This window comes from Ruditapes philippinarum, unplaced genomic scaffold, assembly GCF_026571515.1.
Source record: "Ruditapes philippinarum isolate M1 unplaced genomic scaffold, ASM2657151v2 ctg2171_1_1_1_1, whole genome shotgun sequence".
Taxonomy (NCBI): domain Eukaryota; kingdom Metazoa; phylum Mollusca; class Bivalvia; order Venerida; family Veneridae; genus Ruditapes; species Ruditapes philippinarum.
Window position 1 is genome coordinate 41,063 of NW_026864434.1, and position 25,915 is coordinate 66,977.

General features: G+C 32.5%; 1 protein-coding gene across 1 annotated transcript; it reads right to left on the bottom strand.

Annotated features, from left to right (window-relative positions):
* Positions 1–25,812, bottom strand: LOC132725544 (tyrosine-protein kinase SRK2-like). Its single transcript, XM_060710678.1, has 11 exons — positions 25,666–25,812; positions 18,524–18,701; positions 17,960–18,059; positions 17,450–17,554; positions 11,661–11,752; positions 10,924–11,082; positions 8,935–9,081; positions 8,333–8,592; positions 6,152–6,305; positions 5,597–5,728; positions 1–3,856 (listed from the first exon to the last, which is right to left on the bottom strand). The coding sequence occupies exons 2-11, from the start codon at positions 18,678–18,680 to the stop codon at positions 3,639–3,641; spliced, it is 1,524 nt and encodes a 507-aa protein (XP_060566661.1). The 5' UTR covers positions 18,681–18,701; positions 25,666–25,812; the 3' UTR covers positions 1–3,638.
* Between the last annotated feature and the right edge of the window lie 103 nt (positions 25,813–25,915).

Consider the following 25,915-nt stretch of genomic DNA (forward strand, 5'->3'; position numbering starts at 1 on the left):
TCCCAGTGTTATATATATATATTTAAATGTCTATATAAAAATGATAAATTTTACAAGGAATGTTTTCAATATACATATTAATAATCATATAACTGTACAAAATTATAACTTGGAATGATCATATAAAGAGATATGTTTTAGTTAAAAAGGCAACAGTCAACATGTAATATAAAAGAAAAAAACAGCCACTTGCATTTCTCATAACAGATTTACAAATGTTCACACTAATCTAAAAGAATTGATCAATTTATTATGAGAAACAGATGCTGTATAAATTACATACATGTATATAAAGCATTTATATGATAAGCATTCTACTACTTACAGCAGATTCAAAATTACATTATTTGTTCTGTGTATTCAGTTACTGCAGTTCAATACCTCAGCACTGATGAAGCAAAGAATTAGTCAAATTAGTCAAACTAAAAAGATACTACTTTGGAAAACATTATTAAAGATTTCCATCTAAAATCTTTAAAAAATTCTACAACTCAGAGAATAGACTAAACTGAAATCTTTTGATCTTATTAGAATATAAAACATAAAAGATGAAAATATGAGAAATTTTAAATTATTTCCATTATGACTTTACACAGACCCTATTTAAATGTACTGTGATTTTAAACATGATTCAGTTAATGATATTTAATCTAAATATCAGTCAAGTCATTTAACATAACTTGTTTAATTTTCAGGTATGTTTAGAAACCAAAACATTCCATTGGATAGACAAAGACCCAATAACCCTAACCACACTAAATATCTGAAATGGACTTGACCATCTTTCAATCCTGACAAAACCATTCATCACTTTTAAGGGAATATTTCAAAACAATTATGGAGTAATAGAGAACAGTGCTGTCTGATCTTGGTCTACACTGGTCACATGAGTAGAAACTGCTGTCACCAGCATACCCAAATTATATGTATACAATTTGATTTTTGACAACAATTTTCCAACTGAACCAACTTGTAGTACCTAGACATGTAAATGAACAGGACTGGTGTCTATTTTAAGAACCTTATGTTGATATTTTGTAAACTTCAAAAAAGAAAAGAAAAGATAAACAAAACACATTGCAGTCTGATATAATAAGATTGATTTACAATATTACAGTTTATCTTAACAAAAATACTGATTTTTTTACCTATTGAATAATATAAACCTCATTTTGTTGTGTTTTTTTTTTCATTCATAATAACATTGTCTTAAGACTTACATGTAAAAAGAGATATTCATTTAAATGACAAACATGGAGAATTTTTTTTTTATAAATTTCATACTTATAAAATATAGATGGTATTTTAGAAAAACTTCAACAACAACAAAAGATTTTATGGTGCTCAAAAAATAATTGCAGATATTACAAAATGGATTTGCCCAGTTTCAAATCTGGAACAGGTTCAGGTATTTTCAATATGAAAAATCAACTGAACTACCAAGAGTCAAGAGCAAGGTTTACCTCGCATTAAACTGGTGACTAAGGCCAATCACTTATGGTTCTAGCAGGCAAAGGGTTAAGAATGATTTCAGCACAAATAAAAGATGATGACCAATCACACAGATGGTTACAAAATGAAGTATATTGAGGACCAATCAAATTGATGGTTTCAAAATGAAACATGTTGAGGTACAATCAAATTGATTGCTACAAAATGAAACATGTTGAGGACCAATCAAATTGGCGGTTACAAAATGAAACATGTTGAGAACCAATCAAAATGATGGTTGTAAAATGAAACCTGTTGAGAACCAATCAAATTGATGGTTATAAATTAAACATAATAAGATTTGTTCAATGATTGCCCTTCACCATACTGATCAATGAGGGTGAACATACTGAGGCTTTGGGGTTACAACAAATGGTGAACTGTGAAAATCTTAATGAAAGTCTAAATGACTCTGTTTAAACCTGATTCAAATCTTCAAAAATTCTAAATTCAAACACTTAATGAAATTCTTGCTTCTGTCTATATATATCAAAACAGTAAAATAATACAACATTTCGAACAAACAAAAGTTTGGTAAATGAATATTTCTAGGCATATCTAAACAAACACACTTTTCTATCTTGTTCTTTCAATATAAGAAAACTAACAATTTATAGTTTTTCAACTGCTTTTAACACTCTTGTTGCATTTGTTCAATGGAATGGTACTGCATGTAAAATGGAGCTCTCCATTATTTTTATTCAGAGATTTCATAACAAAAATATATAAACTAGACCAGCAAGAAGTGTACATGGATAAGCAGGCAAGCCTGACTGTATACAGATGGCAGAGGCCTGTTTTTCAACGTGCCCTGCTATGAATATGGAAAAGTTCATTCAAATTTTTAAGTTATTCAAATATCAAAATACCACTGAGCTAACAACAATATAGAGCCTGGTAAGACTGCAGGGATGTGCAGGCTGGCCTGGCTCTATACTGGTGGTTAAGACTAATCACTTTCAATTCAGGCAGGTTAAGGGTTAATCTGGACAAAGCCATTCATCTGGAGAAATTATTTTCATAAAAAAATAAAATAAGTACTGAGTGAATGGAGAACAGTGCAGACCATGATCAGATGGCGTGAGTGGGTAGATTCATTCACCACCAGGGAATCACAGAGTTAAAGATTCAGTTCCCCTACTCTACGTCATCTGGTCTTGTAAGTAACATATAAAAAGTAAAATACTAATCTGTCAATCCATGACTTTGAAAACATTACAAAAACGACAGAACCTTGCAAGAAAATTGAGTAAGAAAAAATGAGAATTTGCTGTGAAGTAGAATTGCACATAAATCTGGTTTAAGAGGATGATATGATTTCACATTTAGAATACTTTCACACAAACCAACTTAGTGTTAAAACATAAAGAAATTGTTTGCATGTATTATCAGCTTATAAAAATATATTTAACGAAACTACACAATTAGTTTCAACAAGTGATATGCGATTTTTCGTTTCATACACATATTCTAATTTAAAGTTTTCTTTCAACAATATAAATAGATAAAAAAATATTCCAAGAGATGAATACCAAGTATTCTGTTTAAAATGTGTCCATTTATTTAAGACCTGCTCTAAGAACACATCCAGGTCTAGTAAAAGCCATATCGTCACCTAGTGCAATTACTGGTTAACTCCTATTAAATTCAGAAGGACATAACCCATTATTGAGGTGACAATATACATTTCCTTGTTACATTTTTGTGGAATATATATCAAAATTTAACAATATACCTGCCCAGAGTTCATCAAACAAAAATTGCAGAATTTGTTGAATGTAAAAGTTTCTTAAAAAAATACAAATAAATTTGACAAAAAAAAAATCACCAGATAAACACAATCAAACTATTATCATTTCACATGAGGTAATAAATAGTATCACACCCATATTTGTTTCTTTTGATGTATAAGAAATGAAATATTTATGTTGTCCCATTTTCTGTATATGTAATCTTAAAATAAATGATGTGGAAATTTAAATAAAGTGATTATGTAGCCCTGTTTCTAACAGTATTGAAAGTGTCACGTTTTAGTGTGTGTGTGAAACGTAAAGTAGTGGAAATAGAAATTTAGTGATTTTGATGTCCAGTTTCCTTTCCACCGTCTTTTTAATGTCACAAACAACCTATGCATCATTGCATGATCATCAATCTTCCATAGCCCTATACTCTCCCTCTACATTTACAATGTAATTGTTAAAGAAATCTTGGAGATAGGCAAATGTAGGTCTACTGTCCGCCACACGGTTCCAGCATTTTAACATAATGTCGTAGTACGGTTCCGGGCATGGAACCGGCCCTCCTGTTGGTTTCGGCATTCGGAATCCTTTCTCAACACGATTAAGGACCTCATGTCCATTCATACCTAAATTAATTGATGTAATTTTTTTTTTAGTTTTACTGTGTAACAGATATTCAAATAATCTAATTGCATTAACAGTATTGATTTTATTTAATAATCTTAACTTATTTAATTAGTTCCTAGGTCCTTTATCGAAAGTAGTTTTCCTTTTGTCCATGAAATAAGCTTGAATATCAAAGATGGCTAAGATAAATTAAAGTAACATTCTTTAAATACAGAAATAAACACAAAACAAACTCTTTACTAAATGCAAATTGTTATTTAAGGATTTCAAGACTCAATATTGAAATGAAAGTGACAGAATATGGACCTAAGAATTAAAAGAACATCAAGGATTATGGACCTGAGAATACTAAGAACAACCTGAATACAGACTCAACAACTTGAAGAACAATGACATCCCAGAATATGGACAAAAAAATTTATCAGGACCCAGAATATTGACCCAAGAATTAACTACAGCATACAATATGGACCAAAAAATTGATCAGAATATGGACCCAAGAATTAACAACATCCCAGAATATGGACCCAAGAATTAACAACATCCCAGAATATTGACCCAAGAATTGATTACATCCCAGAATATGGACAAAGAATTGATCATAACCCAGAATATGGACCCAAGAATTAACTACATCTGAGAATATAGACCAAAGAATTGATTAGAACCCAAATATTGACCCAAGAATTAACTACAGCCTAGAATATGGACAAAGAATTGATCATAACCAAGAATATGGACCCAAGAATTAACTACATCTGAGAATATGGACCAAAGAATTGATTAGAACCCAAATATTGACCCAAGAATTAACTACAGCCTAGAATATGGACAAAGAATTGAATCATAACCAAGAATATGGACCCAAGAATAAAACTACATCTGAGAATATGGACCAAAGAATTGATTAGAACCCAAATATTGACCCAAGAATTAAACTACAGCCTAGAATATGGACAAAGAATTGATCATAACCAAGGAATATGGACCCAGAATTAAAACTACATCTGAGAAAATGGACCAAAGAATTGATTAGAAACCCAAATATTGACCAAGAATTAACTACAGCCTAGAATATGGACAAAGAATTGATCATAACCCAGAATATGGACCCAAGAATTAACTACATCTGAGAATATGGACCAAAGAATTGATTAGAACCCAAATATTGACCCAAGAATTAACTACAGCCTAGAATATGGACCAAATAATTGATCAGAACACAGAATATGGACCCAAGAATTAACTACATCTGAGAATATGGACCAAAGAATTGATTAGAACCCAAATATTGACCCAAGAATTAACTACAGCCTAGAATATGGACAAAGAATTGATCATAACCCAGAATATGGACCCAAGAATTAACTACATCTGAGAATATGGACCAAAGAATTGATTAGAACCCAAATATTGACCCAAGAATTAACTACAGCCTAGAATATGGACCAAAGAATTGATCAGAACACAGAATATGGACCAAAGAATTTACAACATCCCAGAATATGGACCAAAGAATTGATTAGAACCCAGAATATGGACCCAAGAATTAACTACAGCCTAGCATATTGATCAAAGAATTGATAAGAACACAGAATATGGACCCAAGAATTGAAAGAACATCCAGGAATATAGACCTAAGAAAGTGACAATAATAAAGTTTAAAGAGTAAAGGATTTTTTAGTATAACTATATGGATGCAATAACTGACAGGTTGACTATAATATCAATTTTCTTACCAGGATATGGAACCCTTCCAAATGTTATAAGTTCATACAACAATACACCATATGACCAAACATCGGACTTGATACTGAATTTCCTGTCAAACGCTGCTTCAGGGGCTGTCCATTTAATAGGGAACTTTGTATCTGCAAGACAGAGCTATATAAATAAACAAAAGACCAAATAAAAGGTACTTATGATGATCTTTATACATTATCAAAAAAGGATTTAACTCACAACAGTGTTGGAGCAGTACTTCTTATGAAATCATGATCATAAAGTAGAAAAATATCATATTTTTTGCAGATTCTTACAGTTTTCATTCATTTTCTTATAGTCTTATGTCTTAAAGTGCATTTCGACAGGTGAAAAAGCAAGAATTTGGATTTAATCATTCAAGCGCTTTGTCTGATGTATACCAGAAATACAGAATTTGATGTGGTGCTTAAACTCATTTTTTAGCCTCACTTCAAAAAGATTTTGATAAGAGTCCTCAAGCACAGAACTAAAAGCATCAAAACTCTTAATGTGAATAACCTTGAGAAGGCAGAATGAACAAATGAGCTTACTTTCATGAGCTTCATATATATCTTCCTGAATCAACCTAGCTAGACCAAAATCTGCGACTTTAACTTCGTTGTGTTCACCGACAAGAATGTTGGCAGCCCTAAGATCTCTGTGTACAAAATTTTCTGTCTCTAGATAGGCCATACCATCTGCTATCTGGATAGAAAAAAATAAAGAATGTAATGTATAATTTTTTAATTAACTACCCTGAAATCTTGAAAATACCTTAAAATTTGATGAGACATCCCCCGAATCAGCTTAACTTTATAGACATATAGGACTTTTTTTCTGCTGAGCACCATTTAATGGTTAATGTTGTTAAAAAGGTTTATTAAATTATCTCAACTTTGGTTATGGTAACCATGCTGAAATTTACAAATTGAAAATGGTTTGGTTGTTTAAGAGAAAATAAACTAAAACAATTCCTGACTTGTCATATGTTAATGCTTATCATTTAGCCTCTTGAATTTTTGTAATGAATTTGCCAAGCTTTGATTGTGAAAAAGTCCAGTTTTAAGAGATTTCCAAGTAGAAATACAACAAGAGCTGTCAGAAGGACAGCGCGCTCGACTTTTTTAGTGCTTGCCTATAAAACAAAACTTTGACAGTTAAGGGCACACAAGACTTTAACTAGGAATTTCTAAGTACAAATCAAGAAACATTTTCACAGAGTTATCTTCTCTTGCTTACAGATAGGTCTCATGATGGCACATAAGAACTCCAACTTCCAAAGTAATATCTCAAATGGTTAAGTCAACAAGTGGACAAGAATGAAAATTTTAACTGAGTTTCTAAGTCAAAAAGGGCCATAATTCAAATAAAATCCTTAACAGAATTACCTTCTCCTGCCCATGTTTTGGGACCATGATGGTAAACAAGTATTCCAACTTTCAAATTTAAATATCTCAACCAGTTCAGTCAAAAAGTTGACTGGTACAAAAAGTTAACCCAAGATTCTAAGTCGATAAAAGGCCTTAATTTTTAAAACAAATCCCTGACAGAGTTACCTTCTCTTGCGTACAGATGGGGTAATGATGTGAAATAGCATTAAAAGTTTCAAAGCAATATCTCAAAGGGTTAAGGCAATAAGTGGATTTTACCCATATTCAATGTATTTTCTAAGTCAAAAAGGGGCATAATTCTGTCAAAAACCTTGACAGAGTTATGTCCTCTTGTCTGTTGATGAAGGTCGTGATGGTAAACAAGTATGGTCAGTTTCAAAGCAATACCTCCAATGGTTTTGAAATAAAGTGAGGTGGTACAAAAAACTTAACCAAACTCAATACACTTTCTAAGTCAAAAAAGGGCCATAATTCTGTCAAAAACCTTGACAGAGTTATGTACTCCTGTCTGTAGATGGAGGTTATGATGGTGAACAAGTATGGTAAGTTTCAAAGCCATACTTGTAATACTTCTGAAATAAAGTGGGGTGGTACGAAAAACTTAACCAAGGTGTGACGCCAACGCTAACGCCGACGCCGACGCCGGGGCGAGTAGGATAGCTCCCCTTTTCATAGAAAAGTCGAGCTAAAAACTGAGCTCCAAAGTGCCTAAAATAATGCATTAAGGGACACCTGAGGTCTTCCTCCACCAGTTAAGCTCCCAAGTAAAGCACTTTGTCAGAATGAATGGATATGAAGGCTGGCCTGGCTCTATACTGGTGTCAAAGGCTAACCACATTCCACATTCCAGTTAACTTACTTCAGCTTAGTCTGAGTAACAAGTATTGAAGTAACAATAATGCTGATATGAAACGAATAATTTTTAAATGGAACAGACTGATGATAACCCAGTTCTACTAAGGAATTCAACACTGCACCTCTCACACCATGGGCAGACAATGGTATCATGTTGCTATGAAAGCTTGCTCTGTAACAAAGGAAGGTGCACACTTATACTCTTAACGCTTCCATAAAAATAATCCTGGTAGCATCAATAACACTAACCTTCACTAAATACCATAGCTCGCATGACCTTGTTCATCATATAACCTGGACAAAAACCTTAAAAGCATTTTTTGGTTAATTTTCAAAATAAGTACTGATCAAATAGAGAACAGTGCAGACCATGATCAGACATGGACATGACAGCAGATGATGGTCTGCACTGAAAGCATGGGCATATTCAGTTACCGCCAGTAGGCTTAGGATTAATGATAGTAACTAAATTCAACAGATTCATACCTGTCCCGCCATATCAGCTAATGCATTAAAGTTCAAGTTTTTGCCCTCATCTTTGCGTAAGTAATCTAGCAGGGCCCCATTGATCATGAGCTCAGTGATAATCCATATAGGTTCCGTTTTCGTGCATACGGCCATCAGTTGTACCAGTTTATTATGTCGTAAATGATGCATAAGCTTTGCCTCTGCCAAGAAATCATCAGCTGTCATCTGACCCTGCTTCAAAGTTTTCACAGCCACATCTACTGTATTACGCCATTTACCTGTCAAGTATATATATAAACTAGATAAAGCCACACACGAAACCCCAGGTGCACAACTTCAAATGCTGATCAACATTCCTGTAAAGTTTGTTGACTCTAGCTCAAGCACTTTTAGGTATATGTGACACAACATAAGAACGGACGGACGCACAGACAGACAATCATGGGCAAATCTAAATGCCTCCCCTTAAGTGAGGGCACAAAAATATGTTACATTCCAGTTTTATCATATTGGCATGGTACAAAACATCTGATATTGATAATATTGTTATTGGGGTGTAATTAATAGTTATGACTATTGAACAATAAGAAGAAATAAAATCAATCACAGATCTAACTTACCTGCATATACCTCTCCAAAACAACCACTACCAAGTTTCTTGAGAAGTTTTACAGACTCCCTGGATACTTCTAGTTCCCTAAACTGTACAAGAGGCCTAATCTTTGGACATGGTATCTCTAACTTACAGCACAAACCATCAGCTGCATCTAAATAGTAAATGATTTTGATTTTAAATTAGGTATTGTTCACAGGATCTTAAATAATAGAAATTTTGGTTATAATTTTGTAAGTAACTATTCTACTAAGAGTTAACTGTGTATAATTCAATCATAATTCAAATATGATTCATAATGCACCAGTTTGGTATTATATACATTATACACTAGGCAACAGTTGTGTATGACACACATGCATGTTTAAATTATGTATAAAGGATGTAAGATACACAATGATAACAGTCATGAATTTGAAGTAATGCTGCCTTGTATAAATCTAATATCATATGAAGTTACATAACTATATCAATGGCAGCAAAACATGTTTTGCCATTTGTCAGAAGATTAAATCTCCTCAAAAAATAATTAAAATGATCAACTTTTGCATGAATACAGTACTAAATGATATTTCATGCACAGACCCAAACAACAATGAACTCAAGGATTTGTGTGAAGTGCTATTTCAAGGGCATCATTTATTCTTTCACTATAAGAAGTCTGTATTATTAGACAAAATACTTACTTAAGAACAAAAGGACTTAAATATAAAATATTTCAAAATTGAAAATTTTTTCAAAATTGAAAAATTTTAATCAACTACATTCTCATGACGTTTTTTTTTTTATCTCCTGAAGACTTATTTCATGTATTACTTTGTTAGTGACCAATCAAACATTTCAATTCATATATAAAATACTGGTATATATTTCAGAAAGGACATTCTCAGAAAAACTACAACCAACTTGTGTTAAAGGGAGTTAACTAGGAATGGCAACTTTTTTAAAGAATGATCAACTTCATTCTCCCTTCTTTCTTAGAAGTTAAGGTGTAATGCCATCTTTTTCTTCAAATTATTTTCTATGCTATATTCATGCATTATACAAGTTTAACAATGATCAAAATAAATATGAGAAAAATTCACTTAAACAGTATAGGCTGTATAAACTGTAACATTATGTAATGGGGTTGCTATTCATAACTTCAAAAACACTGATTACAAAACATTTTCATAAGAAATAACTTCCACTGATAAGCACATATTTATATGGTTTATGGGTTTATTATTTCGTAACAACTGGGATATTAAAACATTAATCAATATAGAATGTTTTTAAACCTAACAACCAAAATCCACAGTGGGAGTTCAATGTCAATCAGGAAGAGAACTTGTTTTCATTATGATATGTATGTCAATATACCTCAACATGATAAAAGATTTTTATAATCAATGTAAAGTATGTCACTATAATTAATTTTTTATTTTAATTTTAAAGGAACTCCACTTAGCCCAAGAAGCCTAAAACCATGGAATTTGAAATTCTTACAAATATCAAAGGAAACACTTAAAATGGAAAATTCTGCAAAGGATGATAAAGAAATATACTCAGAAATAAAATTGAATATTCTTAGCGCAATTTGATTGAAAAGCATTGCATTTTTGGGTTCATTCTGCACAATAAAAATGACTATTCTGCGAAAACAGGGTGGAGAAATGATCTTAAAACTTTTACACAAGTTATTAGTGCAAGCCTACATAAAATGGTACACAAACCACTGGAAATTATTTCCAGTCCCATTATGTCAAAAATATCTCAGTCAAGTCCCTTAAAGTGTCACAGGGAAATAAACTGATTACACTTTTCTGTGTGAAATATATATTATAGTGTTCCTCTTATGAAAGTAAATGTAATTTGTTTCCTCATTCTAAAGAAAATACTTAATGCAATTAACATCCCTGGAAGTCATTTAAAACTAAAGGTATATAGAGAGGATCTTGTGAAATTATGAATCTACTCTCACCACACATTGCTGCACTTTTGTGCTACAACTTACTTCTATAGTGAAAGATCAGATCAAGCATGTTGTCAAATGTTCTCTTCGGGCTGATGTAGAATCCTCCATTATCTAACCGTCGTATTCTGTAGTGTTTTACACAAGCATCATTGGTCTTTGGATCAAAATCCCGCACTGATAGCACAAATGACGCCTTATCTGAAATAGTAACAGATAATAATAACAAATAATTTTCAAAACAACTTTGCATGATTATTCTTGCATTTGGTTGTTTAATCTTGACTGTTTTATGATCATATATAGTAATTTCTAAGCTTTTCTAGGTGAGCCCTCAGGTGCCAATTTCTCATCATTTCATGTATTGCCATTTATGTACAAACCATGTTATGTCTGAGCTTCCTGGCATGAAAGAATACAAGGTTTTTAAAAGAATTCATACCATAAACAGTATACAGGTAATGAGTAAATTATTTAGTCAAAGAGTAACACTGACAGGCTTGAATTGGCTTTATATATATGTATACATTTATGTGAGTTAAGAAAACTTAAATGCAAAACTTATTTATTTACATACATTTGTAAAGGCCTCATTTCTTATGCAATTTCATCGTTTTTTAACACCCTATCTTCCTTTTTCAATAAAATGTACAGTTAATAGTTTTCCTCTTTATCAGATCTGGAATACTCATCAAGATAACACATTTAAAATGTTTGAAGTCTTTGAATTTCAAGTCTTAAGCTCATTTTTCTCTTCTTCAAAGGTAAGAATTACCTACCTCCGGCCTCTCTCATGAGAAAAGTTCCTGTCGGGTTGCCAGGCAACAGCAGCTGTTTATCTGCTTCCTTCCTGTCTACATTATACCACCAACTGAAAAGTTAATAATCAAATATGACAGATGACTTGAGTTACAAAACCAAGTCATTACTTAAGATAATATAATATAATTGTGAGACAGGTAGTATAAAGAACAACAAATGAGCCGTGTCATGACAAAACCAACGTAATGCGTTTGCGACCAGCATGGATCCAGACCAGCCTGCGCATCCACACAGTCTGATCAGGATCATGGCTGTTCACTAACAGTTTCTTTACTTGTTATAGGGTTTATAAGCGGACAGCATGGATCCTGATCAGACTGCGCGGATGCGCAGGCTGGTCTGGATACATGCTGGTCGCAAACCCATTATGTTGTTTTTTTCACGATGCGGCTCAAATGCAATTGATTCATAAATGTCTAATACAATGTAGTAGTTCTATGAAACATCATCATTGAAAAGTTTGGTAGAATGAAATGTCTTAGCTTCAAGGACCAGTTCTATTCTTTCACCAAAGTATCTATTCAAACAAATTACCTGACATATATTCCATCACCCAGTATTGACCAGTAATGTTTGTTTTTTTAGTATTGAACAGGACGATTTTCACTGGTTAAATGAAAACTGTTGGTAGTTTTGATTAAAATTGTAACTGCACAAATTTGACAATCTTGTTTTTATACTGAAGTTTGAACAAAAACAAATTCTTACAGATAAAACTTAATCTTAACCACATTATTTAAAGGATTCTTTTTCTTATTTCAGTATTGATGTTGGAATGGAACAAGTAACATTTTCTAATTTTACAATTAGATAGTATCATACATGATGAAAATTAACCACTTTATACTGTAGCTGTTGTAAATATTGATATTATCATATTTGAATCATTATGAGTTTATTTTTTAATTACTATGATTAATATGAGTGTAAGCCAGGTGAATGAATGAAAATACCTAACCTATTAAAAAATTTATTTGAAATTTTTTTGTACAAAAAGATTCAAATTTTGTATAAATCTACAAGTATTTTTCTTTCTTTTTTAATTATTATTCTTTTTTTCTTTGTTATTGTTTAATCAGAAGGCTGTACTGAAAATAAGTATACAATTGTTCTCTTTTTGTGTAAAACTCTGTATGGTACATTCTATAAATAAAGGTTATATCATTATTATTACTATTTTCATTATTATTATTATAATTATTATTAACGATGACTTAAAATCTTATGTTGCTAAACACAAGTCCCCCTTGCAAAACAAATGCAACATACACAAATTACAAAATATATGATCCCTCATATATACATGTATGATTGTTGTAAATGGTTAACTGTAGAAATGTAACATTCTTCTGCTCAATTTATAAACCGATTAGATACAGACTGTGGAGAATCACTGTAAAATGATAATATAAATTATGTGTGTGTCTATAATTTCGGTTCACTTCGGAAACATGATATTTACAATGCTATTATCTCTTACACAATTTATTTACTAAATTACGCCCAACATTACATACAAACAACCTTTGTTCCGCCTGTTTAACAAAATGTACAAAAACCTTTTCAAGATCTGTGAAATCCATGTAATAGATATTATGTATGTAATAAATCAAATTGATTTATTGTGAAATAGCATTTTACAACTTATAATAATGCAATTTCTTTTTCAATTTATATCTTCTCAAGAGTTAAGAAAGGAAAATGCAAAATGGTACATGTGTAAATTTTAAAACGTTTGAAGGCTTATGGCAAAAATGACAGTTCAAATTTTTCATGCAAGTAAACATGTCTCTGCTTAGCTTTCTTAGACGAAAGAATTCAAATACGGGTAACCTAAAAGGATTTTTTTGTTTGGTGTTATGGTGCACTAACACAATTTAGGTCATATGGCATCGAAACAGGAAAGATGATTTTAGGTAACCTCAGATACAACAACACCAGGGGTCAAAACCACTTCACCTGCTGGAGCTAAGCGATGCACAGACTCAAGTTATTTGAACCCATTTAGTTGCCTAATATTTTACGATCACGCAAGGATAAACGGCAGCTGCAATTCCGATGCCTTAATCCTCAAAGGCAACCCTTCAGCTTCAAGGGGACAAACATTTTAATATGATAATGTCATGGTAATGTACAAAGATTGTTCAAAAATCAAAAACTTAAAACCATAGACCATGCACACAGGACCTTACAAGTCAATTGGGCAAGTATTCTTCAAGTAAACAGAAAGTTTCCACTCGGACCTCAATATGTACCTAAAAGTATCAAAATTCACCTTAAAGATCCTGTAACACAAATTTTTTATGGTTTTATATCATTAATATGATGATTAAATTTAGATTTATCAATTTTGTAAGTTCCAAAAAGCATTATTTATAAAGATATTACCGCTTTATCATTTCATGTAAATAAAGGGAGGTAATAAAAAATTTATTTTCTATAAAGTCCAAGTCAAATTTTTCAATGAGAAATGAATGCATATATTTCAATGATTACATATGATATAATATGTACAAATATTTGCAGTAGATATTTTACATATTCTTCGATGTTTGAAAATTGTTTTATAAGCATAATTATATACATATATATACAATTTCACTTAAGTGTGGTATACAACCTCAATTACAAAAAAATACAACATACAGGATCTTTAAGTGAATGAATTTAACAGAATTTGCCTAAAGTGAACTAAATTTACAGAGACTACAAGTGTTATTAATAATCGAGAGTTGATTGCAAATCTGTTGTTCATCCTTCTTTATTGCATTTAATTTATTGCAGTTTTGCGGTCAACCCTTGGTATATTACAAGAGCGATCAGTGATCACATGTGTCGCCTCATGATGGCCAATTTCATGTTGGGACAAGTTTTGTGACAGACGGACAGTGCACAACTAGACTTGGTACTGATCATTCCTGTAAAGTTTGGATGAAATTGCACCAGTAGTTTATGAGGAGTAGTGGGGACAAGCTTTAAAATTTGTGTATCTGGCAACACACAGAAAAAAACACCTTTTTATCAAAAGGCCATAACTCGGCCGAAAATCATTCCACCGGAAAACCCGTGCAATATGCGCAAGGACTTGAGCTACAGATCAATCCTGTAAAGTTTCATTGAAATTGCATTAGTGGTATAAGAGAAGTTGTCCGGACAAACTTTAAAAATAAAAATTATTAAAGGGCCATAACTCTGACAAAAATCATTGAACCGGAGAATTCTGACAATAAGCACAACTAGACTTGGTACTGATCATTCCTGTAAAGTTTGGATGAAATTGCACCAGTAGTTTATGAGGAGTAGTCCGGACAAGTTTTGTGACGGACAGACAGACGACGGAGAAGTGATCCCTATATGTCGCCACTACTCCATAGAGGCGACACAAAAAGGCAAAGAAGTTCCAATCATTTCATCAAGAAAACCCTGTTGTGATATTGTTAAAAAAACTTCACACGCCAACTTCCGACTGTCTTTAGAAATTCATAGACTGATGCAAATGATAGCTCTAACTAATAAAATTCATTCATTAAGGAAGTCATAATGGGTATTCAACCAGGAAGTGTTTGAAACACTTTTTTTGAAGACATCCATGTACAAATTAACTGATTCACACCAAATATATGTAGTTTTTATATGACACATGACTTACTTCCTAAAACAGCTGCACAATGAATATAATGCAATTTTAAGACTAACTTTAATTGTATTTTTTTTTTACCTTAGAGAGTAACTATGAATTAGGTCTTATCACATGGTGACTTTCCAGCTGAGGTCAAAATGTTTTGTTTTTGTTCAAGCTAAGTTATATATATGAAGACGATAACCATTTCAAATAATATTTTAGGCAAATGAGATAAACCTTTCAAATATGTATTTTGTGTAAGGAAGTTTATTATGAAACTACATTAAATATTAAAGCGACATTATGCTCATTATTTCATTGTCAAGTTAAACTGAATTGCGATTTATATTGCAAAAGATGGACTGTTATAATGGCAATATTGGACCAATAGTTGATATTGGAAAATGTTAAAGATATATAAAGTATAAATCTGCCTAAAACATGAAAAGACTGTCCCACTCTTATATAAAATGTTACAGGTCAATTCCAATGGATATTTACAGAAATTTCCTTCAGTCGAACACATTATTTATATCGTTCATGCAAAATAAATTATTATTATTATAAAATTGAAAGGAATTATTGCAAAATGTAAGCTTATTTTGACTTTCTCCTGTTCACTCATAACACTTTCATACAGATAGACACGGACAAACAACAGCGACCACAACCCCTGGGATTCAAACAAACAAAATAAAAGATCTGAAACCCAAACAGGGTATTTTACTGTATGTAGATCTAACCAAATGGCTGGGTTTATCATACATATCTTTATTTTTTTATTATTTCAGGTAGGAAATATCAAAGCATGGTTCACACCTAATCAATATAGATAAGAGTTTTTTTTTCAAGTGTTATACATACATTGATATATAGTAAACCAGGAAGTGGTTTTTTAAAGACATTTCATATCATCATGGACATCTTATCAAGATTTGTGCATTTATATCCATACAAATGCACACATGTAAACCAGATAAGGTTATAACAGCTACACTTACAAGACTCTGCTAATTTTCATTATCTATTTTGATATTTGTCAATATAACATAATATTCTTACAAACATTGTATAAGTTTAAGTGACCAAAACTAGTATCAACAACCATAGGATCAGAAAACAATTATTTCTTTGAAATCAAAACAGCATCACGTCTGTTCCTAAGCTTATGTAGCTTTTATCAGCAATAATGAAAACCAATTAACTTTAACCAGTTTTGAATTGAATGCATGCTCATATTAAGAATTTTGAAACAAAAATATCAAAGAAAAACCAAGAACAACAAACTTCAGTCTGATAGAAATTACAGTGCAAGTCCAGTGGTAATCTGACAGTAAAATTATAGAGGAAATCATTTGAGCCGCGTCACGACAAAACCAACATAATGGGTTTGCGGCCAGCATGGATCCAGACCAGCCTGCGCATCCGCGCAGTCTGATCAGGATCCATGCTGTTCGCATACAAACCCTTTTACGAGTAGAGAAACTGATAGCGAACAGCATGGATCCTGATCAGACTGCGGGGAGGCGCAGGCTGGTCTGGATCCATGCTGGTCGCAAACCGTCTATGTTGGTTTGTCATGACGCTGCTCATTTGATGTTTCTTTGTGCATAATGTAAAGCCTAAGCTGATACACAAAAAGGACCATTGCCCTTCCTTAATAGGTGTAAAATATTCAGCTCCTCAATCAACTTACTACCAGTCTGAATGTGTCATATATGACCTTGAACTTAGCCATACTGATCTGAATTTGTGCAGAACACACATCACCCCACAATAGTGAAAATATGTGCTTAGTAATATTATAATCACTCTATGCATGTAGAAGTTTTGCTCTGTACAAGCATTTTCCTCTAACATCCAAGTTTGACCTTCACCTTTGACCTAATTTATGTGTACACCTTAATTTTAAGGTAATATGGCCCCTACCTTTTATGGTAATGAGCATTTGTATCAAGAAATACTAAAATCCCTTCATGCATACAGAAGATAATTATACTCTGGACTAAACTGGATGACTTCTGTCTGCCTGCCAGGGGCGATCCCATAATATCACCCATTTTCTCAAACAGGCGTAAAAACAGTTTTTATTTAGAATGTAACAATCACATAAAAGTTACTTACTCTTGAGATTGTGGGGAGTTATCATCTTTCGTCACGTAGTTACTAGGGATGTAACCTTTCTCCCCCGTTGTCAGATGCCGTGCTACCCACCAATCTGAGTTTTGACTGAAAATTCAAAATGACAATTTATATTTAAGAAACCAAAATCAAGTTTGAATAATTTCCTAAAAGATTCAACTGTATCCAAAAGTTCAATGTGAAAATATAAATTTAATAGGTAATATAAGTTTTTCCTTATCAAATGGAATAGAATCCACCTGTCAATCAATGCTTGTCTATCTTTAGCATCTGGTAGAAAGACAAATTCAATGGCCCAGATGATGCAGGAATTATTAAAGTTTAGAAACAGGTATAAATTTGTATACATTCATGTTAGAGTTATGGGTCTTAGCTGGTGACCTACAATTACAATCCAGACACACAAAAACTGAACAAAATATAAACTTAACTGGCCATTAAAGCAAAGCCATAAAAAAGGGCTTTAATGTATCAAGAAATGTAACTCTGTACCTGGTTTCTTCATCAACTTCCAACTTATCTCCCTTCCTGAAGCTGAGATCATCATCATTGATTGCTTCAAAGTCATATAAGGCACGCACTATAAGGGCATCTGAAATCGCACAATATTCATTACAATCTATGCATAGTTCACACAATAAAAATATAGCATTACCATCAAATACCAAAGAACTAGGTTTTATATTTTATATTTAATGAAACCGATTGGTTAACTTATATTTATTTCTAAAGAATCTGTAAACGGAACAAGTCAGTTAATTAGGAGGTAAACATCACAAGACCTTCCTTTACTTACTATACATGCATAAAGACTACAGATTAAAACACAAACCTATCTAAATATAACTTGAATATACTAGCTAGAAACTTACAGGTTGATCTGTTTTTGATTTTTAAATAATTGAGAGATAATTATTTTAACCAGGCAAATAGACATCAGTTTCTTATCAACTGTACATGTAAGTCATTTTCCTGAAATAGTTCAACTGGCTTAAGAGAAGAAAACTAATGTGGACTTTAAGTTTAAAAGCTATATGGTTCAACAAACAGGCATACCTTTGGTTTTGGGTGTAGACGGCAGTGGTCTGGTAGGATCAAGGCTTACATTGACACCGGAAGGAGAAACCGGGGTCTGGGACTGGGATCTATTTAATTCTTGTTGAGATGGTGGAAATTTTGGTTGTTTTTCTTCTGTGCTGAAACAGTTACCCATCTCTGAAGGTTCATGCTAGTGCTGCAACAGACAAGGTACATGATTGTTTATAAATACAACAAGCTACAAAATGTTCATGTTGGCATTTCAAGTTGACTACGGTCCATCATCAATATACATGCTTAATGGTACATTCATGTCAGAGTTACATGTACAAAAAACAAATGGATTTAGATCAAATTTCTTGTGAATGATTTTCCTTCTTATAAAAAAAATAGTTATACTAAGACTCATCAGGGACCATAGAGATTTTTCACCTATTTAAAGACTTCTTCCCAATATTTTTTTTTTAATCATGCAGATTACCAAAAATCTGAACTTACACCAGGTTTTTTACTTCCCAAATAAGCAATTTTAGTGATATTTTTTCCCAAAATCAAGAGGCTTAGAAGGCCACTTCCCAATAAAGTCGAAAAAAAACACTGGACCATAATTTCTTACAAAGAACCATACATGTATTACTCAATAATGCCATAGTATTAACTATTTGAAGAGCATCATTGCCATATTACTAACTAGTTTAAAATTGCGTATTAATTCAAATAATAAATGAAGTGTTAAATATGAACCAGGATGCGAAAGTAACCTCCAAAAATTTACTCTTTTTTTTTCCAAATTACAACTAGATACATGTATATGCATTGCATTTTTAAAAGTAAGACATAGAAAAATAAAGTTGCTTAACTTCTTTTTTTAGAGACAATATTATTTTATCACTGTAGATTGAAATTAAGATAATTTCCCATAAACTGACATTCTTTATAGTCATTTTCAATATTATCAGCCATGCAGATGAAAACTTCCTGGTTTAATATGCAAGCAACTTGTACATAGATACACATGTATCTTAATATATTCTACATATCCACACATGTATTCTACATATCTACAAATGTATTCTACTTGGGACATTGCAAATCAGGTTATTATTTTTGATAATACAGTATAATGATCTGTCCCATTTTATTGACAATTCGTCTCACTTTAAATTTAACAAATCTTGAAAACCTAATTACCATAATTTATGTAATTAATGCACAAGTTGACCTACACATACAGGTGCATAACCAGCTGTTCAGAAATAAGTCTGCCAAACTTTTAAAGATTTTCTCAAACAATCATCAAACAGCTAAATGACATTCACAAATTCTTTATTGGAATTCTGTCATCTTTTTTTGTTAAGAAAATATTAGACATAAAATTATACATGTACACGACAAACACTATATATAACAAGAGCCATGTCAACATGGCCATCCCCCGCCGAATGTGTTTGCTCATTGGAAGAATGTATATGTAGTAGGGCGGAATAATTCCATTTTAAGAGGTCTTTTGGTAATGAAAACTGATGGCTATAGTGATTACAGATTTGAAACCTATGTGAATACTGATGGCTGAAAATAACAAAGGGCAATTACTGAAAAATAATGCAGGGTAGGTTATCATTCTTGTGTGCTGCATCCCTCCTCAGTAAAATCTATCCACCTAAGAAGTTTCAAGTTGATACCTCAAATACTTTTTGAGAAAAAAATTGAATTGAAAAATTAAGTATGAAAAAGAACAAAGGGCAATAACTCAAAAATTATAAAAGGTAGAGTTATCATTCTTGTGCAATGCACACCTCCTGAGTGAGATCTTTGCACCTATGAAGTTTCATTTTGATATCTCAAAGGCTTTTTGAGTTATGCTCTGGACAAAAATTAATTTTGAAAAATAACAAAGGGCAATAACTCAAAAATAATGCAGGGTAGAGTTATCATTCTTAAGCACTGCACTCCTCCTCAATGAGATCCATCCACCTTTGAAGTTTCAAGTTGATACCTCAAATACTTTTTGAGATAAGCTCTGGACAAAATAGCATGAAAAAAAACAAAGGGCAATAACTCAAAAATTGTATAGGGAAGAGTTATCATTCTTGCGCACAACATTCCTCCTCAATAAGATCTATCCATCTATGACATTTCATGTTAATATCTCAAACACTTTTTGAGTTATGCTCCACTCAGGTGAAAAATTAGGTATGAAAAATAACAAAGGGCAATAACTAAAAAATAATGAAAGGTAGAGTTATCATTCTTGTGCACTGCACACCTCCTGAGTGAGATCTATGCACCTATGAAGTTTCATGTTAATATCTCATAGGCTTTTGGAGTTATGCTCTGGACAAAAATCAATTTTGAAAAATAACAAAGGGCAATAACTCAAAAATCATGCAAGGTAGAGTTATCATTCTTGTGCACTGCACTCCTCCTCAATGAGGTCTATCCACCTATGAAGTTTCAAGTTGATAACTCAAATACTTTTAGAGATATGCTCCAGACAAAAATGTCGGACGGAAGGACTGACGGAAGGTCGGACGGACGGAGACTATTTCTATATCCTCCGCCGAAAATTTTCGGTGGGGGATAATAATTGCTCAAATGAGTGACAAAAAAAATCTACTTTTAAAAACAACTGGTCATTTACTGTTACATATCAAGCATTCAGCTCATTAAAAAGCATAAAGTTTTCAATATATAAAATTAAATCAGATCTGTCTTGGACTTTGTAAATAACAAGTAAATGCTGGTATTTTGTTGCGCTAATTAGATTCAAATGAATTAGAGGTGCTGAACCTTTTATAAAAGTATTCTGGGTGTTTCGCCGTATTTGTTAATCTTTACTCTGAGTTCTTGTTTTTAGGTTATTTAAATGAGAGGATTTATCATAATAGATATTAAAAAGAGACTTTTTTTATGTTAATCACGATGTTTATTCACCATTATTTCAGTTTAATCAATGATTATAAATATAATATTTAATTACTGATTTTTTAAAATCATATTTCTACCAGAAATGTAATTTAAACAAATATAGGACAGAAGACTGACTTGTCTTCTAGCAAAGTCTGCATTGTGTAGGCCATTTTATTAATTATATGATTTTTCAAAAGCTTCATGAAATCTAATTATAATTTAACCCTTTACCTCATTCAGGAGCATATTGTGAAAATTGGCCGTTTTGTCTGAAAAACCTCCTGTAACAAGTTCAGACTGCTATGAAACAATGAAAAATGCTTCAATACTAATGAAACTTGGCACAGATGTTGACTGGACCATAGCCTCTGTAACAGCGTGCTCAATCTTAAATTTCCTGTTACCATGGCAACAGGAGGACGTCTCAAAATTGCAAAACAAGAGCTGTCGGTAGGACAGCAACGCTCCACTATTCTTAGTGCTTGATAGTAAAGAAAATGCTTGATACAGTTACCTCCTCCTGTTTACAGGTTGGGGTCATGATGGTGAACAAGTGTGCAAAGTTTCAAAGCCATATGTCTATGGACTTTGAAAATATTTGAATTATTACAAATACTTTAACGTAAATTCTAAGTCGAAAAAGGGGCATAATTCTGTCAAAATGCTTGATAGAGTTACCTTCTCCTGTCTACAGGTTGGGTCATGATGGTGAACAAGTGTGCAAAGTTTCAAAGCCATATGTCAATCGACTTTGAAAATATTTGAACTATTACAAAAACTTTAACGTAAATTCTAACTTGAAAAAGGGGCATAATTCTTTCAAAATGCTTGATAGAGTTACCTCCTCCTGTCTACAGGTTGGGGTCATGATGGTGAACAAGTGTGCAAAGTTTCAAAGCCATATGTCAATGTACTTTGAAAATATTTGAACTATTACAAAAACTTTAACGTAAATTCTAAGTCGAAAAAGGGGCATAATTCTGTCAAAATACTTGATAGAGTTACCTTCTCCTGTCTACAGGTTGGGGTCATGATGGTGAACAAGTGTGCAAAATTTCAAAGCCATATGTCAATGGACTTTGAAAATATTTGAACTATTACAAAAACTTTAACGTAAATTCTAAGTCGAAAAAGGGGCATAATTCTGTCAAAATACTTGATAGAGTTACCTTCTCCTGTCTACAGGTTGGGGTCATGATGGTGAACAAGTGTGCAAAGTTTCAAAGCCATATGTCAATGTACTTTGAAAATATTTGAACTATTACAAAAACTTTAACGTAAATTCTAAGTCGAAAAAGGGGCATAATTCTGTCAAAATACTTGATAGAGTTACCTTCTCCTGTCTACAGGTTGGGGTCATGATGGTGAACAAGTGTGCAAAATTTCAAAGCCATATGTCAATGGACTTTGAAAATATTTGAACTATTACAAAAACTTTAACGTAAATTCTAAGTCGAAAAAGGGGCATAATTCTGTCAAAATACTTGATAGAGTTACCTTCTCCTGTCTACAGGTTGGGGTCATGATGGTGAACAAGTGTGCAAAGTTTCAAAGCCATATGTCAATGGACTTTGAAAATATTTGAACTATTACAAAAACTTTAACATAAGTGGTTACGCCGACGCTCGGGTGACTGCAATAGCTCTACTTATTCTTATCGAATAGTCGAGCTAAAAATCACTATTTTGCATTGTTTTTTTTTCATCAAAACTGATATCAAAGTGCTGCAACTTCTGGAGTAAAAGGCTTTTCAGCGTTGGTTACATGTTACCTTTCGAACGACCTGAGGCCATTTTTAGCCTGTCACATTTCCAAAATTTTCTTGAAACAAAAGGGGCACATCCCCCTTCTGGCAACCCCCTTCAGGATGTACCTTTTTGCTAAGGGGAGGAGCTGAAAAAGTGATCACTTTTTAATGACATTTCCCAAACGAAAACAGTGTTTGGGGCCTAAATAGGATAACTTCTCACAGTTTGAACTTTGAGGCCTCAAAAAAAAGGGAGGGGGGGTGGAGGTTTTGAAAAGCCGTCAAAACACATCTATATGAGGTAAAGGGTTAAATATAGAACCATTCCAAGATCTTAAAAATGGTGCCAGCAACGCCAAGCCAGTGCATATCATTATCAGTACACTCTTTGCAAAATTTACTAAAATGGTACCCTTAGCACATGCACATTAAAAGGTATTCTTTTTCATGATTAGGTCAAAATTAATGTATTTATATGCTGACTGACGGGTTTTATAGTAATAAAATCAGAATGTGCTATTGGTTTATGAGCAATTACGTTATCATTATCTACATCTACATCTACATCATACTGCTTAACAATCAATTCTGATTATGACTAGCAGGCGCGTTGTCAGGGAACTGTTAATAAATAAAAGAATTTGTTTATATGCAAATTAAAAAGTTAAAAGAATAAAAGTTCTACAAGACTATTAATTTAAAAACATAGTGTGCAGTTTAGAATTTATAGAATGGGTCAAGCCTCTCAGTAAAGATGTTTAAACTGGGGCTGGACTGAACAGTTAGGGGAAGGCTATTCCAAAGACGTATGCTCCTAGGAAAGAAAGAATTTTGATGATATTGTGTCCTCGAGTAGGGTATCAGGTAGTTCAGATTTCTTGTTTATCTTATGTTGCTTAAAAAACAATTGAAAATATATATTCTATACCAGTCATTCAGCGGTACAAGTCAACCCGGCCCCAAGTCAGCCCGTCCCCAAATTGGTCAACCCGGCCCCAAACCAATGTTATTTCTGGTCAACCCGGCCCCATTTTTTTATTATTTATTTTGCTTTAAAATATAAACACTTATATTTTACAAAGTAATTATTTTTTATTATTTTTTCTTGATACGATGTTTTATAATAATAAAATGATTTTACATGCAAAATATCGTTAAATTTTGTCCATAAATAAAAAAGTTATAAGTTATATTCGAATTACGTTCTATAAAAGTCATATCCGTAGCGAACAGATAAAAGTCATATCAGTAGCGAACAGAAGATACCGAATATGACTTATATTTTATAAATTGATTATTTTTTTATTAACTTTTCTTGATTAATAATAAAATGATTTTACATGCAATATATCGTTAAATTTGGTTTATAAATAAAAAAATAAGTAATGTAGGTGAGGAACACACGTACAACACCAGGTCAAGTTTTAAAAGTTTTTATTGGCTACTAGTTTCGAGTAATACAATACTCTTCATCAGGCTTAAATAAAAAAGTTATAAGTTATATTTGTTTTTTTTATATATATATAAAATCATATCTGTGAAGAACAGAAGATATCAAATATCATTATATGACTTATATTTTATAAAGTAAGTGGTTTTTTTGTCTGGATTACAGTGAAATAACATGCAAATAATCGTTAAATTTGGTACAATTAATAATAAATCATTTTTATTCCATCATACAACAAGATGACTTAAATAATTTTCTTTGAAAATATATATTTTGGGGCCGGAATGACCGATTTTGGGGCCGCATTGACCAATTTTGGGGCCGCATTGACCAAATAAAAATACTGTGGGGCTGGATTGACCAATTTTGGGGCCGGGTTGACCAATTTTGAGGCCGGGTTGACTTGGGGCCGGGTTAACTTGGGGCCGGGTTGACTGTAAGTGTAATTCGTCATTCAGTGATTGAAATTTTCTGTGTATTATCTAGTTGGTCACCATCATTTTCAATGTAACCTAGTTACCTACTGATAACAGGCAGGGTATTCTGTTAACGGAACTGTCACAACTTTTCTGTTTAATATGAAATGAATGAAAACGGAAGCGTGCATGAAATACTGAATGACACCTTCTGTCTACCATTTCATAATTTTGCAATTCTAGATGCAACACTGTGTATGGTGCACATATTATGTATTTTTTGTGGGAAATGACGGAAATTGAATTAAAAGTTTATATCAAATGTAAACATGGTAAAATACTACACTAAGAGTACAGTTTACATGGGGGGGGGGGGTAAGTCGTAAGTGACCAATCAACGCGCGGAACACCTGTCCCTGTAACAAGTGTCAAGTATACAAATGATTTGAAAATAAAATTGCTAATCCTTGTTTTATTTCAAATCTCACTCTTTCAGATTTAGGGTTGGCATAAATATATATTTTTTTCGCCGTTACGGGTGACTGATCACGATTTCTATCGAAATAGAAACGAAACCGACACTATCAAAATATCATTCAGGAGAACGGGTACTGAATTACAGAATAATTATACTCACAAAAATATATTTTGTTATCACTATCAAGACATCCCAATGCGAAAAAGGTAAAATCCCTAAAAAAATACACAAACTGGAGAAGGAAGTAGCTTGGACCAAATCTCGGAATTAACGTTATTTACCGAGATGGGACGGTGTCGTAAAATGAAATAGCTATGAACAGTAAGATAAAGGTCTTACACCACAAAATACATCGATGCACTATTAAGGCTACAGAGTTCTAAACTAATAAATAATACTTCAAAGGTAA